Source organism: Bos javanicus, chromosome 6 (genome assembly GCF_032452875.1).
Source record: "Bos javanicus breed banteng chromosome 6, ARS-OSU_banteng_1.0, whole genome shotgun sequence".
Lineage (NCBI taxonomy): Eukaryota > Metazoa > Chordata > Mammalia > Artiodactyla > Bovidae > Bos > Bos javanicus.
The window spans coordinates 83,539,437-83,558,534 of record NC_083873.1 but is presented as its reverse complement, the minus strand read 5'-3'; the positions used below and the strand labels follow the sequence as shown (position 1 = coordinate 83,558,534).

At 36.6% G+C, this 19,098-nt stretch overlaps 1 protein-coding gene across 3 annotated transcripts in view; it reads left to right on the top strand.

Moving 5' to 3' along the window:
• CENPC (centromere protein C) overlaps positions 1-19,098 on the top strand; it is a 94,287-nt gene that overhangs the window by 10,594 nt on the left and 64,595 nt on the right. For all 3 annotated transcript variants that reach the window (XM_061420315.1, XM_061420317.1, XM_061420316.1), the window contains exons 5-8: positions 296-401; positions 9,302-9,584; positions 10,843-11,058; positions 14,484-15,091. In XM_061420315.1, coding sequence (XP_061276299.1) covers positions 296-401; positions 9,302-9,584; positions 10,843-11,058; positions 14,484-15,091 — 1,213 coding nt within the window. The remainder of the gene's footprint in view (positions 1-295; positions 402-9,301; positions 9,585-10,842; positions 11,059-14,483; positions 15,092-19,098) is intronic.

Here is a 19,098-nt window from a genome sequence, read left to right as displayed (position 1 = left end):
AAGGAAATGGCAGCCCACTCCAGTGTTCTTGCCTGGAGAATCCCAGGGACAGAGGAGCCTGGTGGGCTGCCGTCTATGGGGTTGTACAGTCGGACATGACTGAAGCGACTTAGCAGCAGCAGTAGCAGCATTGTTTCTATGATAGGTTATATGAATTTGGTCTCTACAGTGTTATTTAAGTATGCAACTTTACCAGCTTGTTTCATGTTTTGCAATTTTTTTTTCAATTTAAAAACATATGTTTAATCAAAATTGGTAATTAAATAGAGTAGATCTAATGCTGTATCTCTTTTAGACTCAGAGCCAGAAATCACATCCAAAGTCAGGTCCAGTTTCTTCACGGAAGAAAGAAGTCCCTCTTCAGTTAACTGTAGAACCAAATGAAGCTGTCAGCAAATCAGGTTGGTAGCCTCCCCATGGGTAATATTTGCCTCGGTATATGTTAAAAGGTAAAAATGCTTAAGGTCAAGCACATATGTTGTCTTGGTGGGACAAGGTCAGGGTCAGCCTAGATAGAATTGTGAAATAAATGAAGTTGTTTTTGAGTCTCTCTCAAGTCCATTGTTGGTATGTGTGTGTGTATGTGTGTGTGTGTGTGTTTAACATGAATAAGTTTTAAAATTTTATTGAAGTATAGTTGATTTACAATGTTGTGTTTAATTTCTGCCAAACAGCAAAGTGACTCAGTTATACATATATATGTACATATATTCATTTTAATATTCTTTTCTATTTATCATAGAATAGACAGGATAGTTCCTTGTGCTCTACAGTAAGACCCTGTTATTTATCCATCCTGTATACAACAGTTTGTGTCTGCTAATCCCAAGCTCCCTATCCTTCCCTTCCCAACCTCCCTCCCCCTTGGCAACTGCAAATCTGTTCTCTCTGAGTCTGTTTCTGTTTCATAGATATATTAATTTATGTCATGTTTTAAATCCCATGTATAGTGATATCACATAGTATTTGTCTATTTCTCATTTACTTCGCTAAGATGGACCTTAATCTCTAGGTCCGTCCATTTACTGCAAATGGAATTATTTTGTTCTTTTTAATGGCTGAGTGATATTCTAGTGCACATGCACATGTGCATGCGCGCGTGCCTGTGGGTGTGTGTGTATGTTACACACATATACACCACCTCGTCTTTATTCCTTCATCTGTCGATAGATATTTAGGTTGTTTCCATGTCTTGGTAGTTGTAAATAGTGTTACTATGAACATAAGGGCCCATTATCTTTTTGAATTATTGTTTTGTCTGGGTATATGCTCAAGAGTGGGATTGCTGGATCACGTGGCACTTCTATTTTTAATTTTTTGAGGAAATTGTACTGTGTTCCATAGTGGCTACACCAGTTTACATTCCCACCAACAGTGTAAGAGAGTTCCCTTTTCTGTGCACCCCCTCTAGCATTAATTATTTGTAGATTTTTTAATGATGGTCATTCTGACTGGTGTGAGTTGGTAGGTACATCGTTGTTTTGATTTGCAGAACAGTGGTTTTATCTGATTATTGTCTTTGTTTTAGTTGTAGGAACACTGTTTACTAGGAATGTGGCAAGAGACATTAAGTAAGAATTATTATAGGGACCACAGCTTTAAGAGTTTTCAAATAGATTTCTCTTTGCCCTTTCCTTTCCTTTTTGTCTTCTTCTTTTCTTTTAACATTTATTGTCTACACAGTTTCTGTGGGTCTGGAATTCAGAAGCAGCTTAGTTAGATGGTACTGGCATGAGGTTGTAGTCAAGATGTTGGCCAGGATTGCAGTCATCTGAAGACTTGCCTGGAGCTAAGGATTTATTTCCAAGATGACTCACTCATGTGGGGCTGGTTGCTGGCAGGAAGCCTTACTTTCTTTTCTCCCATGTGGGCTTCTCCACAGACTTCTTGAGCATATTTTTAAAACTGAGGTATAATTTATATAGTATTAGTTTCAGGAATACAGCATAATGATTTGCTGTTTAACTATGTGTGGTCAGTATTCTTTTTCTTTCTTCTCCTTTTGTTCCATTTCTTTTAGTCAGTTATATGTGGTGCTGCTTTTTAAAGTTTTATTTATATTTTTCAAGTTAGAAAAGTGCTTCATTTGAGGTAAGAGTCAAAAGATTTAAAAGAAAAAACTACTAATCCTTATTTCCCTCATCCTGCTGAGGTAACCTTGAATCCTTCCATATGTTCATTGGTGCTCCTTAATGAATACATATATAAATGTGTGTGTTTATGTGTGCATGTGTATGCACACTTGAGAAAGAGACTTTCACAGTTTACTTTTTACCAGTAATGTAAGAATGTACCTTTCACCTGATAGATTTATATTCTACTTTTTTGCTAGTTTGATCAGTATTAAGTAATCTGTTACCTTAGTGTATTTCTGTGATTACCACTGAGTTTGAACACCTTTTTATAAGTTTACTGGCTATTTGAATTTCTTTTTATCTTAGTTATGTGTCCATATGCTTTGCCCATTTGTTTCTTCTGGTTTATGAGAAGTCTTTAAATTGAATATATGTAATTAAAAGTCTGTAATATGTGTGACAGGTATTTTTCCAAATGATCCCTTAACTATTACAGATTTTGGTTATAGTATCTTATATGATAGGTAACATTTTTTATTTGACTTGTCAAATGTCGGATTTCTTTTTTCCGTTTCCTGTTTTGGCTAAAAGATTTGTTTTATCCTGAAAGTATATATATTACTTAGATTTTCATCTTAGCATCTTTCTTTTTAATTTAAACTTTTAATCTATCTGGAATGTGTTTTGGTATATAATGTGACATAATGTTATAATTTTATTAAATACTTTCTTCATGATGGTCATTTGTGTTAGGTGCGTTCATTAGTTACTTGATCCATTCTCATCTCAGTGGGCTACTTTTATCATATATCATTCAATAAGCTTTAAAAAAATATTTTTTGTTTATTTATTTTTGGCTGTGCTGGGTCTTCATTACTGGCTGTATGCTTTCTTTAGTTGCAGTGAGTGGGGGCTACTCTTCATTGTGGTGTGCACACTGCTCCTTGCAGTGTCTTCTGTTGTTGCAGGGCACAGGCTGTAGGGCTCCTGGGCTTCAGTAATTGCAGTACTCACACTCAGTAACTGTGGTGCACTGGCTTAATTGCTCCATGGCATGTGGATGTGTCTCCTGCATTGGCAGATGGATTCTTATCCACTATACCACCAGGGAGGTCCCTCAATGTACTTTTGAATTTTGGTCCACTTGTTTATTCTTAATGTCAACACAATACTGTTTAACTAATAGTATTTTTATACCAATATGGTAATATAAAGGTGTTTATAGTCACTATTCTGCCACTTAGAAGTTTTTACTTTCTATGAACTTTATTTATTGTTTCCAGTAAAATTTTATTATGGTTTTCACTGAGGTTGGATTGATTTGTATGGGCATTTTGTGAAAAGTCTTATTTTTGTATCATTTAGCTTTTCTATATACAAACATATATCTTATATTTATGTCCTTCAAGGTAGTATCACTGATGAACATAGATGCAAGAATCCTCAACAAAATTCTAGCAAACAGAATTCAACAACACATTAAAAAGCTCATATACAATGATTAAGTTGGATTATTCCAGGGATACAAAGATTCTTCATTATATGCAAATCAATCAATGTGATACACTGTATTAACAAATTGAAAGAAAAAACCACATGATCCTCTCAATAGATGCAGAAAAGGCCTACGACAGAATTCATCACACATTTATGATTAAAACTCTTCAAAAAATGGGCATAGAAGGAACCTCCCTCAATATCAGTTCAGTTCAGTTCAGTTGCTCAGTAGTGTCTGACTTTTTGCGACCCCATGAATAGCAGCATGCCAGGCCTCTTTTCCATCACCTACTCCCGGAGTTCACTGAGACTCACGTCCATCGAGTCAGTGATGCCATCCAGCCATCTCATCCTCTGTTGTCCCCTTCTTTTCCTGCTCCCAGTCCCTCCCAGCATCAGAGTCTTTTCCAATGAGTCAGTTCTTCTCAGGAGGTGGCCAAAGAACTGCAGTTTCAGCTTTAGCATCATTCCTTCCAAAGAAATCCCAGGGCTGATCTCCTTCAGAATGGACTGGTTGGATCTCCTTGCAGTCCAAGGAACTCTCAAGAGTCTTCTCCAACACCACAGTTCAAAAGCATCAATTCTTTGGCGCTCAGCTTTCTTCCAGTCCAACTCTCACATCCATACATGACCACAGGAAAAACCATAGCTTTGACTGGAAGGACCTTTGTTGGCAAAGTAATGTCTCTGCTTTTGAATATGCTATCTAGGTTGGTCATAACTTTCCTTCCAAGGAGTAAGCGTCTTTTAATCTCATGGCTGCAGTCACCATCTGCAGTGATTTTGGAGCCCAGAAAAATAAAGCCTGACACTGTTTCCACTCTTTGCCCATCTATTTGCCATGAAGTGATGGGACCGGATTCCATGATCTTCGTTTTCTGAATGTTGAGCTTTAAGCAAACTTTTTCACTCTCCTCTTTCACCTTCATCACGAGGCTTTTGAGTTCCTCTTCACTTTCTGCCATAAGGGTGGTGTCATCTGCGTATCTGAGGTTATTGATATTTCTCCTGGCAATCTTGATTCCAGCTTATGCTTCTTCCAGTCCAGCGTTTCTCATTATGTACTCTGCATAGAAGTTAAATAATCAGGGTGACAGTATACAGCCTTGACGTACTCCTTTCCCAATTTGGAACCAGTCTGTTGTTGCATGTCCAGTTCTAACTGTTGCTTCCTGACCTGCATATAGGTTTCTCAAGAGGCAGGTCAGGTGGTCTGGTATTCTATCTCTTTCAGAATTTTCCACAGTTTATTGTGATCCACACAGTCAAAGGCTTTGGCATAGTCAATAAAGCAGAAATAGATATTTTTCTGGAACTCTCTTGCTTTTTTGATGATCCAGCAGATGTTGGCAATTTCATCTCTGGTTCCTCTGCCTTTTCTAAAACCAGCTTGAACATCAGGAAGTTCACAGTTCACATATTGCTGAAGCCTGGCTTGAAGAATTTTAAGCATAACTTTACTAGCGTGTGAGATGAGTGCAATTGTGCGGTAGTTTGAACATTCTTTGGCATTGCCTTTCTTTGGGATTGGAATGAAAACTGACCATTTCTAGTCGTGTGGCCACTGCCGAGTTTTCCAGTTTGCTGGCTTACTGCGTGCAGCATTTTCATAGCATCATCTTTCAGGATTTGAAATAGCTCAACTGGAATTCCATCACCTTCACTAGCTTTGTTCGTAGTGATGCTTTCTAAGGCCACTTGACTTCACATTCCAGCATGTCTGGTTCTAGGTGAGTGATCATACCATCGTGATTATCTTGGTTGTGAAGCTCTTTTTTGTACAGTTCTTCTGTGTATTCTTGCCACCTCTTTTTAATATCTTCTGCTTCTGTTAGGTCCATACCATTTCTGTCCTTTATCGAGCCCATCTTTGCATGAAATGTTCCCTTGGTATCTCTAATTTTCTTGAAGAGATCTCTAGTCTTTCCCATTCTGTTGTTTTCCTCTATTTCTTTGCATTGATCGCTGAGAAAGGCTTTCTTATCTCTCCTTGCTATTCTTTGAAACTCTGCATCTGAATACCTCAACACAGTAAAGGCTATATATGATAAGCCCACAGCTAACATTATTCTCAGTGGTGAGAAACTGAAAGCATTCCTTCTATGATCAGGAATAAAACAAGGGTGTCCATTTTCATCACTGTTTTTCAACATAGTTTTGGAAGTCATAGCTATGGCAATCAGAAGAAAAAGAAATAAAAGGAGTCCAGGTCAGAAAAGAAGTAAAGCTCCTACTGTTTGCAGACGACATGACTCTATACACAGAAAACCCTAAAAATACTGTCAGAAAATTAGTAGAGCTAATCAGTGAATTCAGCAAAATTGTGGGATACAAAATCAATACACAGAAATCACTTGGATTCCTATATACTAATAATGAACAATCTCAGAAATTAAGGAATAAATCCCTTTCACCATTCAACAAAAAGAATAAAATATCCAGGAATAAACCTACCTAATGGAGAAGGCAGTGGCACCCCGTTCCAGTACTCTTGCCTGGAAAATCCCATGGATGGAGGCGCCTGGAAGGCTGCAGTCCATGGGGTCGTTGAGGGTCGGACACCACTGAGCGACTTCACTTTCACTTTTCACTTTCATGCATTGGAGACGGAAATGGCAACCCACTCCAGTGTTCTTGCCTGGAGAATCCCAGGGACGGGGAAGCCTGGTGGGCTGCCATCTATGGGGTCGCACAGAGTCAGACACGACTGAAGCGACTTAGCAGCAGCATGGAGACAAAAGAACTGTTTACAGAAAATTTTAAGACACAGATGAAGAAATCAGATGACATCAACAGAGAGATACTCCATGTTCCTGGGTAGGAAGAATCAATATTGTGAAAATGATTATATTACCAAATGCAATCTACAGATTGAATGCGATACCTATCAAATTACCAGTGGCATTTTTCACAGAACTAGAACAAAAAATTTCGCAATTCATATGGAAAGACAAAAGACCCTGAATAGCCAGTGCAGTCTTGAGAAAGAAGAATGGAGCTGGAGGAGGCAACCTTCCTGACTTCAGATTATACTACAGAGCTACAGTCAGCAAGACAGTATGATACTGGCACAAAAAGAGAAATATAGACCAATGGAACAAGATAGAAAGCCCAGAAATAAACCCACACACCTCTGGGTACCTTCTTTTTGACAAAGAAGGCAAGACTATACAATGGGGCAAAGATAGCCTCTTGAATAAGTGGTGCTGGGAAAACTGGATAGCTACATGTAAAAGAATGAAGTTAGAACACTTCTAGCACCATGTGGGCTTCCCTTGTGGCTCAGCTGGTAAAGAGTTGCCTGCAGTGCAGGAGACCTGGGTTTGATTCTTGGGTTGGGAAATCCCCTGGAGAAGGGAAAGGTTTCCCACTATAGTATTCTGGCCTGGAGAATTCCATGGAATATATATAGACCATGGGGTTGCAAAAGAGTCAGACATACCTGATAACCATACACAAAGATAAAATCAAAATGTATTAAGGACCTAAATATAAGACAGGAAACTATAAAACTTAGAGGAAAACATAGGCAGAACACTCGATGGCATAAAGCAAGATCCTCTATGATCCACTTCCTAGAGTAAAGGAAATAAAAACAAAAACAAGTGGGACCTAATTAAACTTAAAAGCTTTGCATAGCAAAGGAAACTATAAACAAGGTGAAAGACAACCTCAGAATGGGAGAAAATAATAGCAAATGAAACAACTGACAAAGGATTAATTTTCAAAATATACAATAACTCATAGAAGTCAATACCAGAAAAACAAACAATCCAGTCAGAAAGTGGGAAAAAGACCTAAACAGACATTTCTCCAGAAAGACATGTAGATGGCTAATAAACACATGAAAAGATGTTTAACATTGCTTATTATGAGAGATTGTTATTATTATTATTATTACAGCAAATCAAAGCTGTAATGAGATAACATCTCCCACTGGTTAAGTACATTCTTAAATTGTTTTTTTTATTTATTTTTTAAAATTTATACATTCTTAGATTTTGAAGTCCAAAGTGTCATCTCTTTAAATACATACATGCATATATATATATTAATATTCTCTCTATGTAGACATGTATATTATATATCTATATATATCTGTTCCATATGTACATGTGTATGCATATGTGCAAAAGTGTGCTCCTCTAGCTGCCCTAGTTTATTCAACTTTTAGCCTAAAGATTGAATCTCATAATTTCTCAAGGATTACCTATTACTTATTTTAGCTATGTATGTTGTTTAGTCACTAAGTAGTGTTTGACTCTTTTCCAACTCCATTCACCAGGCTCCTCTATCCATGGGGTTTCCTGGGCAAGAATAATGGAGTTGGCGGCCATTTCTTTCTCCAGGGCATCATCCTGACCCAGGGATCAAACCCAGGTCTCTTGCTGGGCAGACAAATTCATTACCTCTGAGTCACCTGGGAAGCTCTTAGCTATGTATCAGATCAGATCAGTCGCTCAGTCGTGTCTGACTCTTTGCGACCCCATGAATCGCAGCACACCAGGCCTCCCTGTCCACCACCTACTCCCGGAGTTCACTGAGACTCACGTCCATCGAGTCAGTGATGCCATCCAGCCATCTCATCCTCTGTCGTCCCCTTCTCCTCCTGCCCCCAATCCCTCCCAGCATCAGAGTCTTTTCCAATGAGTCCACTCTTCACATGAGGTGGCCAACGTACTGGAGTTTCAGCTTTAGCATCATTCCTTCCAAAGAAATCCCAGGGCTGATCTCCTTCAGAATGGACTGGTTGGATCTCCTTGCAGTCCAAGGGACTCTCAAGAGTCTTCTCCAACACCACAGTTCAAAAGCATCAATTCTTCGGCACTCAGCCTTCTTCACAGTCCAACTCTCACATGCATACATGACCACAGGAAAAACTGTAGCCTTGACTAGATGGACCTTTGATGGCAAAGTAATGTCTCTGCTTTTTAATATGCTGTCTAGGTTGGTCATAACTTTCCTTCCAAGGAGTAAGCGTCTTTTAATTTCATGGCTGCAGTCACCATCTGCAGTGATTTTGAAGCCCAGAAAAATAGTCTGACACTGTTTCCACTGTTTCCCCATCTATTTGCCATGAAGTGATGGGACCGGATTCCATGATCTTCGTTTTCTGAATGTTGAGCTTTAAGCCAACTTTTTCACTCTCCACTTTCACTTTGATCAAGAGGCTATATATAGATTTATTCAAATCTCTAAAACATTTTTTATTTTGTTGTGGTAAAAATGTTTTAAGTGAGATCTCAACAGATTTTTAAGTGTACAGTAGAGTATTGTTACCTGTAGACACAATGTTGTACACTAGATATCTAATTTATTTATCTTGTACAACTGAAACTTTGCATCTGTTAATCAACAACTCTGAATTTCTCCCTCCTCCCAGTCCCTGGCATCCACTTTTCTAATCTCTCCTTCTATGAGTTTGACGGTATTCAAATCTTGAATAAATTTAATGTATCAATAGAACTGTGAATTTTCTATGTTTGAAGCTTTTACTCATTTCAGAACTGTGGAGCATGGACCAAATACATCTTTCAGTTTATTAATTTCATAACTTAGAATTTTTAAAGTACTTGCATATTTTATTCCTAAATCCTTGATTATAAACTTGAAGATTTGTGAGTCTTCTGAAAACTGTCTAATTAAATTGTTGCTGAACTTCGGAAAGCACATTTTGTTCTAATGTTATTTAAAGAGTTTTTAACATCTTCATACAATTTTTTTTGCAGTTCAGGACCATGAGGTTCATCAGAAAATTTTGGCAACTGATGTTCATTCTAAAAATACATCTGACTTGAGAAAAATGTCAAGTAAAAAACTAAAAGATAATCACAATGAAGCTGATGAGGAGTGTTACTTATCTATTGGCTCACCTTCTGACCTGGATATAAAAGCATCTTCATTGCAAAAGGGTAGTCCATCTGTTGCCCAAAAGAGAGAGACCTACACTTCTGAAAATTCAGTAAATATGCTGTCTTCAAGTACACAGATTTCTCACAAAACCAGAAAAAGGTGAAGTTTTATTTATTTATGAAATATTAATCTTTCTGTAACAATTTCATTTTTTATGTTAAAAAATGGGTAATTTAGTCTTTTATGTATTTTACAGTAAGTATTGAATATTCACATGTTATGAGAAAAGTAGACATACGTTGGGTATATATTCAATTTATATTTATTATGGAAGGCCTTAAAGTATACATCTGAAAAGTTTTGGGGTAAACTTTTCTATGGTCTATGGAAAAGCATTTTTTTCTTCTTTCTTTAAGATCTAAAAAAAAATACTAAAGACATATAGAAGATAACGCAGTAGGCACTCATATATTCAAATTTGACATATGTGAATATTTGTTATATTCAGATACTTTTTAAAAATATTTTTTGAGTGTCATATAGTTGAATTAAAATGTATTAATTACTGCTGTATAGCAAATTGACTCAGTTATGCATATATATGTATATATACACACACATTCTTTTTAATATTCTTTTTCATTATGGTTTATCACAGGCTATTTTTTTCTCATAATAAATTTTCTATAGCTTTCTAAGATAAATAATTTGTATTTTCCATATGTTATTTTTAATTACCAGCGTAGGTATGTATCAGGTCACTTTGAGGGGGAGCAAACAGTAAGTGTTGTTGAAGATAATTGTGGTAAACCCACATCCATTTCCTGGGGCTTTCTTTCCCTTTGGCCTTTAAGAAGCAAAATTGATTGTTCAAGGTCCTTTGCCGTTGAAAAACCTCTGCCATAAGTATAATATCTGTATAGGGTCTTTCCTGTTTGATTCTTGGAGCTGAGGAGTTAAGTACACTCTAGGATTTTGCAGTCCAAAGTGTGATCTGCAGCTCAGGATCAAGAGAAATTATATGATCTGGAAGCCTGTTAGAAATGCATAATCTCAAACTCTATGCCAGACCTATTGAATCAAAATCTACATTTTAATAAGATTCCCCAGAGGGTTCAGGTTCATATGAAATGTTTGAGAACTAGTATTTTAAGCTACAATTTGCCTTGTTATATGATTTAACCATTCTTTTTCTCTTTTATTTTTTTTCTATCAGCAAATACAAAATTTAATTTTTCTGAACATTTTGTCTTGTGTAATTTGTGTGAGAGAAACACATCAGTATTTATAAAGTTTAAATAAAGGCCCACTGAAAAATTTTGTAAGTGGTTGTATTATCGCTGTAGGGAAGTTTAAGAAAACTTATAACTCAGCAAATGGTGGAAATATTCAGCTTGTCCTCCTTCTAACCTTTTAGGTTAAGCTTTGAAGATAAAGATGTTTCAAAGAAAGTAGAAATAATGAATGAAGTGTCAGAAATAGAGGATAAAGTCTCAGAAGGACTACAAGAAAGGAAACAGTCAGGAACATCTCAAAAAAGAATACAAGACTCAGAATATGAAAATCAACCACAAGCTAGGAAGAGTTTTTCAACGTTGTTTTTAGAAACTGTAAAAAGAAAAAGTGAATCCAGGTAAGTTATTAAGAAATGATCCACATTTTTCTTTTACATTCTTTGAATAGTACCTAAGGATTCTTAATGACATTTAACCAGAAGTTAATCTTAATTGACATAATTTTTAATTGAAATTATGTTTAACCCATAAAGAGAGTGAATTTCTTACCAGTAATCTAACCCCAAAGCCATCATTTAATGGGTTCTAAATTAAATGTAAAAGAAAATAAGTTTCTTCAGCTTTTATTACTTCTGTTCATCAACACTTTAGTATATATGATATCAAAAAATAAAGGCAATATTTAGAAGTAAAATTGTCAAGGTGCCTATGTGTCATTGTTAGTGTTTTAAATATTTTTTTCTATTTCTTTTAAGTATGTTAGTAAAATGGTAGTCCTAAAATAAGTTTTAATCGATTCTTGCCTAGTTAAAAACCTTCAGTAGTTCCACAGTGTCCATTCAGTGATTTTAACTGGCTGCATATAGAGTTAACTGGAATTGACAGCAGCTAGGGTTGAGAACCGGTGGTCTACAGAATAAGCTTTAATGTTGTCAACTGGTATTTGGGGCTTTCCCAGTGGCTCAGACAGTAAAGAATTTGCTTGCAGTGCAGGAACTCGGGCTCAGTCTGGAAGATCCCCTGGAGAAGGGAATGGCAGACCACTCCAGTATTGTTCCCTGGAGAATTCCATGGACAGAAGAGCCTGGCAGGCTACGGTCCATGGAGTCACAGGGAGTCGGACACAACTGAGCGACTATTGCTTTCGCTTTATAGCTGATATTTAAGGCCTTCACTCTCACTAGTGAATTGTTTCTGTCATATGTATTTGCAGTTGTCCTGGCTTTGGCACACCCTTTCCCCTTGTCATAAGCCAATTTATATTTTCTTCTAAAAGTTTCACTCCAATGTATAATTTCTTAACCTTGTATTACAGTTTAACTATTTTATGTATGTCTTTCTTAGTAGATTAAGACATAAGCCCATCTTTCTGGGAGTTTAGTTTCTTTTGTATTTTCTATGACATTTGTCAGAGTGCTCGCAAATCTATTAGGAAAGTTTTATAAAAACATTGAATGAATGAAATTCCTCTTTGGTTCAGTCTCTGTTCCATAGTTGACGCCTTCCTCCTTCCACCTCTATACTCTTGATCCTTCTCTCCCATCTCTCTTTCTCTTTCTGTATGGGGGGTGTGTGTGTGTGTGTACACATAGGTACATATGGCATTTTTACCCCTGTATGCATATTGTCCCTGCTATCTGATACAAATATGTTACATTTATGGACTAATTATATCTGTGTCCAAAAGAGTAATTATTTTTTAATGTGTCAGTTTTTTGATAAACTACTTATAGTTTGTTTAATTGCTATAACCAGATGTAACTGTTGACTATTCCTCATATTTTCTTGCTTCTTTGTTTTGCTTATGCTTTTCCTTGTGATTCTTTCTTACATGTCCTCAGATCCAACTCAAATAGCATTTTTCCACTGAGCCAGAACTCATCTTTCTGTATTCTGAATTTTAATATTTAATTAAAATTGTATCTTTAATTTGGGCTGCTAAATAGACCAGCATAGTCTGGATGGCTTATAAGCAACAGAAATTTATTTCACAATGCTAGCGGCTGAGAAGTCCAAGATCAAGGCTCAAGTAGTTTCAGTGTCTGGTGAGACCTGCTTCCTGGTTCATGATGGCTAGTTTACTGCTATAACCTCAAATGGTAGAAGGGAGTGAGGGAGTTTTCTGGGGTTTCTCTTATAAAGGTGCTAATTCCATTCATAAGCCACTGCACCCTAATTACCTAATCACTACCTAAAGACCCCACCCTAAAATACCATCATATTGGGGATTAGGTTTTAATTTATTAATTTCAGAGGGATATAAACATTTGATCTGTAGTAAGTGTGAAGGTGGTTTCCGAAGGATATCTTTGGTTTGAATAACCTTAAAGTTACGAAAGTCTCTTGAAGTAGAATAAAGGAGGGATATAGAGAGTTCTTATTAGCTGGTTTGGGAAAACTTTTATTTTTAAATACATAGCATTATTTTTTGTTTTTCTGGCTGCCTGGCATGTGGGATCCTAGTTCCCTGTCCAGGAATTGAACCTATGTCCCCTGCAGAGGGAGTGCAGCGTTCTAACCACTGGACCTCCAAGAAGTCCTAGGATTACTTCTTTAATGTTGGAATTAATAGATATTGCAGGTAATATTTGTTGTTCTTTAGTCCCTAAATTGTGTCCACTCTTGTGACCCCAAAAACTATAGCCCACCAGACTCCTTTGTCCACATAATTTCCCTGGCAAGAATGCTGGAGTGGATTGCCATTTTCTTCTCCAGGGGATCGTACCCTCTCCTGCATTGGCAGGCAGAGTCTTTACCACTGAACCACCTGGGAAGCCCTACAGATAATACACAATAAAGCAAATTAAACATATTTCTATCAGATTGGCTAATTAAGTGCTGAAAAATAATATTTGTTTAAATATGATCTTCTATTTATATACTGTATAGTCTTCTATTTATACTTTTTTTATTAGATTTTCTAGATTTTTCTAATTATATAAACTAGTAAGACTCTGCCTATTAGAAGATATATTTCTTAGCATATATATGTATATGTTTTTTATATTGAAAGATTTATGAAGTGTTTGAGATTAGAGAAGTATAGAAGGCATTTTCATCTCATAATCTTTTTATAAAGGGAAAAAATATAGACATGATAATCGTTTTGCCATCCTAGCTTTTCTTCTATTGTGTATGAAAATAGTTAAGCATCCTTTCTCAAGTGAAAAAGGCAGAAAAAGGAGTACATGTACTGCCTTCGGAATTTGGATGTTTGCCCTTTTTTTTTTTTGCATATTTCACTCTAGGATATGGTTTGCTCAAGGTTGTTGTCATAAAGAGGAAGGAAATGCAAAATTATTCCATCACATTAAACATGTACGAAAATGTGTGTGAATTTTCAAACTTGGAATGAATTTTTATGTAATATAATTTAGTCTATAATTTAGTAGTGTTTTCTTAAATTGTTAAACTAGAAGGTGTCTCAGAAATATCTTGTTTTGGATGTTAAGAAATTCATGCCCATGAGATATCTATAAAAACAAAATTTAATTTAACATTATAATAATGGCATGCATTTTTATACTGTAAATGAGTATATCTGGGCAGTATTTATACATCTCTGGGTTTCATCTGTTTAATATTTCTAATGAATGGGGAACCGGAAATTAGTTGATGAAGTCTATAGAGATGCTTCCAGCTTTAAATTTCTGTGACTCCATCAATGTTATAAATGAGTATGCTCAGATATTATAGAAATGTAAAAGGAGGGAAAGATTTTAAAGTATAAGGAAAAATTGAAGAGACGTGTCAACTGCTCTTTAAAGCAAAGATATAAGCTTTATATTTTTGAGCTATTATTTATTGTAACATTCTGTTTTAGTTCTGTTGTTAGGCATATAGCAACTGTTCCACCTCATTTATCTTCTGCAAATAATATGAAGTTATTGGAAGATGAATTTATAATTGATGAATCAGATAAAAGTTTTGTCAGTCAACCTTGGATTACTATACCAAGAAAGACTGGGCCTCTGAAGCAGCACACAGTATCCCCTGCTGAGAGCACTGTCCTTCAGAGGAAGAAGTCAAGAGAAAAACATGACAGTGTATCATCTGTGGCTTTGACAAGTAACAAGCATCCTGGCAAAGCTCACCCAGTAGAGAAATCTCAGCCCTCTGAACAAAAAATACTGGGTGGGAGTTGTGCTTTGTCAGATGATGTAGAAAATAATTATAAATCTACAAAATATGAAATACATTCTGAGAATGCAAAAAAATCATCTGGAGGCAAAAGGACTATAAAACAAAACCAGAGAACAAAATCTAAGGCCAATGTACCTGAAGAAGAAGTTGATGTGAGGCAGTCTAAAGATACAAATATAAATATATCACATACTGTCCAAGACAAGTTACAAAGAAATTCAGACAAAAATATGGAAGAGGGTGAAGAGATAAGCGTTAACATTTCCAACAATCAGTTGCTTTCTGTGGGTAAGTGTTTATATTAAATGTAACTGTGAATATTAACCCACCACTTTGCTTTTTATAGTATTCCTATTTAGCTTTAGGAAGTAGGCATTAAATCTATACAAAGCCTCAAAAGCCTGCAGGCTGTTTTCTAGACTATCTATTTTATATTGTACTTCAGCTCCAGGTCACTTGATTTTGGGGTAGCTTCTAAGATTATAGCATATGTAAAGGGAGAAGTAAAAGGCAAATGCTTAGTAAACCAGGTAGTTAAACAGAACACAAATAAGACAGCATCATATATTCTTGAGGCTTATTAAAATATAAATTTGGATAAGAAATCAGCTAGTGGGGCTAGTTCTTGAAAATAAAAATTAATACTACTCTGTTCAATTATTTACTCATTTATCTAAAAATTATTGAATGTCAGACACTGTATTAGGCTCTGAACTTACAAAGATTGCTAATAAATAATTTTCATCATTAAAAAAGATCCATCTGGTAATGTCTGTAGACTAACATAAATATACATACATCCACGGGATGATATTGGAAGCACAGAGAATAATCAACTAATAATCTCAAAAAACTTTTTATTTTGGGACAGTATATCATTTATTATACAAACTGGGACACATGAAAATGGGAGAGGATATCATGACAGTAAGCATAAACTTGGATTGTCCCAGTGAAACCTGAAATATAACCACTCTCTTTATGTCATCTCTCTGTATAGTAATTGAGGTTTATAATGGTGACAGTATCATGAAGAAAAGATCAACTTGTGCTTTTCTGTATCACTTTTTAAAATTGAAGTATAGTTGACTTACAATGTTGTGTTAGTTTTAGGTGTATGGCAAACTGAATCAGTCACACACACACACACACACACACACACACACACACACACATTCTTATTCAAGTTCTTTTCTCTTACAGATTATTATAAGATACTCAGTATAGTTCCTTATACAGTATAGAAGGTCTTTATTGGTTTTCTGTTTCATTTATAGTAGTGTGTATATGTTAATCCCAAATTCCTAATTTACCTCCATCCCCTATTTGTATCTTTTTTATTTTTTCTGATATCCACAATAAGGGATATCATATGATATTTGTTTTTCTCTGTCTGGCTTACATCACTAAAGTATCAGATCAGAACAGATCAGATCAGTCGCACAGTCATGTCCAACTCTTTGCGACCCCATGAATCGCAGCACGCCAGGCCTCCCTGTCCATCACCAACTCCCAGAGTTCACTGAGACTCACGTCCATCGAGTCAGTGATGCCATCCAGCCATCTCATCCTCTGTCGTCCCCTTCTCCTCCTGCCCCCAGTCCCTCCCAGCATCAGAGTCTTTTCCAATGAGTCAACTCTTCACATGAGGTGGCCAAAGTACTGAAGTTTCAGCTTTAGCATCATTCCTTCCAAAGAAATCCCAGGGCTGATCTCCTTCAGAATGGACTGGTTGGATCTCCTTGCAGTCCAAGGGACTCTCAAGAGTCTTCTCCAACACCACAATTGAAAAGCATCAATTCTTTGGCGCTCAGCCTTCTTCACAGTCCAAATCTCACATCCATACATGACCACAGGAAAAACCATAGCCTTGACTAGACGAACCTTTCTTGGCAAAGTAATGTCTCTGCTTTTGAGTATGCTGTCTAGGTTGGTCATAACTTTCCTTCCAAGGAGTAAGCGTCTTTTAATTTCATGGCTGCAGTCACCATCTGCAGTGATTTTGGAGCCCAGAAAAATAAAGTCTGACACTGTTTCCACTGTTTCCCCATCTATTTCCCATGAAGTGATGGGACCGGATGCCATGATCTTCGTTTTCTGAATGTTGAGCTTTAAGCAAACTTTTTCACTCTCCACTTTCACTTTCATCAAGAGGCTTTTTAGTTCCTCTTCACTTTCTGCCATAAGGGTGGTGTCATCTGCATATCTGAGGTTATTGATATTTCTCCCAGCAATCTTGATTCCAGCTTTTGTTTCTTCCAGTCCAGCGTTTCTCATGATGTACTCTGCATAGAAGTTAAATAAACAGGGTGACAATATACAGCCTTGACGTACTCCTTTTCCTATTTGGAACCAGTTTATTGTTCCATGTCCAGTTCTAACTGTTGCTTCCTGACCTGCATACAAATTTCTCAAGAGGCAGGTCAGGTGGTCTGGTATTCCCATCTCTTTCAGAATTTTCCACAGTTTATTGTGATCCACACAGTCAAAGGCTTTGGCATAGTCAATAAAGCAGAAATAGATGTTTTTCTGGAACTCTCTTGCTTTTTCCATGATCCAGTGGATGTTGGCAATTAGATCTCTGGTTCCTCTGCCTTTTCTAAAACCAGCTTGAACATCAGGAAGTTCACAGTTCACATATTGCTGAAGCCTGGCTTGGAGAATTTTGAGCATAACTTTACTAGCGTGTGAGATGAGTGCAATTGTGTGGTAGTTTGAGCATTCTCTGGCATTGCCTTTCTTTGGGATTGGAATGAAAACTGACCTTTTCCAGTCCTGTGGCCACTGCTGAGTTTCACTAAGTATGCTAATCTCTAAATCCATCCATGTTGCTGCACATGGCCTAATTTCATTCTTTTTTATGGATGAGTATAATTCCATTGTGTGTGTGTGTGTGTGTGTGTGTGTGTGTATTGTGTATGTATGTATGTATGTATATAATTACCACACCTTCTTTATCCATTCATCTATGGATGGACATTTAGTTTACTTCCACGTCTTGGTAAGTAGTGCTGCAATGAACATTGAGGTGCATATATCTTTTTGAATTATGGTTTTCTCCAGATCCATGACCAGGAGTGGGTTTGCAGATCATATGTTAATGCTATTGTTAGTTTTTTTTTTTTTTTTTAATTTTTTTAATTGAAGGAAAATTACTTAACAGAATTTTGTGTTTTTTTGTCATATATCAACAAGAATCAGCCATAGGTACACCCGTGTCCCCTCCCTCCTGAACCTACCTCCTATCTCCCTCTGCATCCCACCTTTCACATCCTAGCCTGTCACCGAGCCCCTGTTTGAGTTCCCTGAGTCATACAGCAAATTCCCATTGGCTGTCTATTTTACATATGGTATTTTAAATTTCCATGTGACTCTCTCCATACATCTCCCCTTCTCCCTCATCCTGTCCCCCCCATGTCCATAGGTCTGTTCTCTGTGTCTGTTTCTCCATTGCTGCCCTGAAAATAAATTCATCAGTGCCATCTTTTTAGATTCCAAATGTATGTGTCAGTATACGATATTTATATTTCTCTTCCTGACTTAACTGCACTCTGTATGATAGGCTGTAGGTTTGTATACCTCATTAGAACTGACTCAAATGTGTTCCTTTTTATGGCTGAGTAGTATTCTATTGTATATGTACCACAACTTTATCCATTCATCTGTCGATGGACATCTAGGTTGCTTCCATGTTCTAGCTACTGTAAATAGTGCTGCAATGAACATTGGGTTACATGTGTCTTTTTCAGTTTTGGTTTCCTCAGGTTGTATGCCTAGGAGTAGGATTGCTGGGTCATATGGTAGTTTTATTCCTAGCTTTTTAAGGACTCTCCATGTCTTCTGGAGTGGCTTTTATCAGTTTACATTCCCACCAGCAATGCAGGAGTGTTCCCTTTTCTCCACACCCTCTCCAGCATTTATTGTTTGTAGACTTTTTGATGATGGCCATTCTGACTGGTCTGAGGTGGTATCTCATTGTAGTTTTGATTTGCATATCTCTAATAATGAGTGATGTTGAACATCTTTTCATGTGCTTGTTAGCCATCTGTATGTCATCTTTGGAGAAATGTCTCTTCAAGTCCCTTTCCCACTTTTTGATTGGGTTGTTTGTTTTTCTGGTATTGAATTGTATGAGCTGCTTGTATATTTTGGAAATTAATTCTTTGTGAGTTTTTCCCTTTGCTATTATTTTCTCCCATTCTGAGGGTTGTCTTTTCACCCTGCTTATAGTTTTCTTTGCTATGCAAAAGCTTTTAAGTTTAATTAGGTCCTATTTGTTTATTTTTGTTTTTATT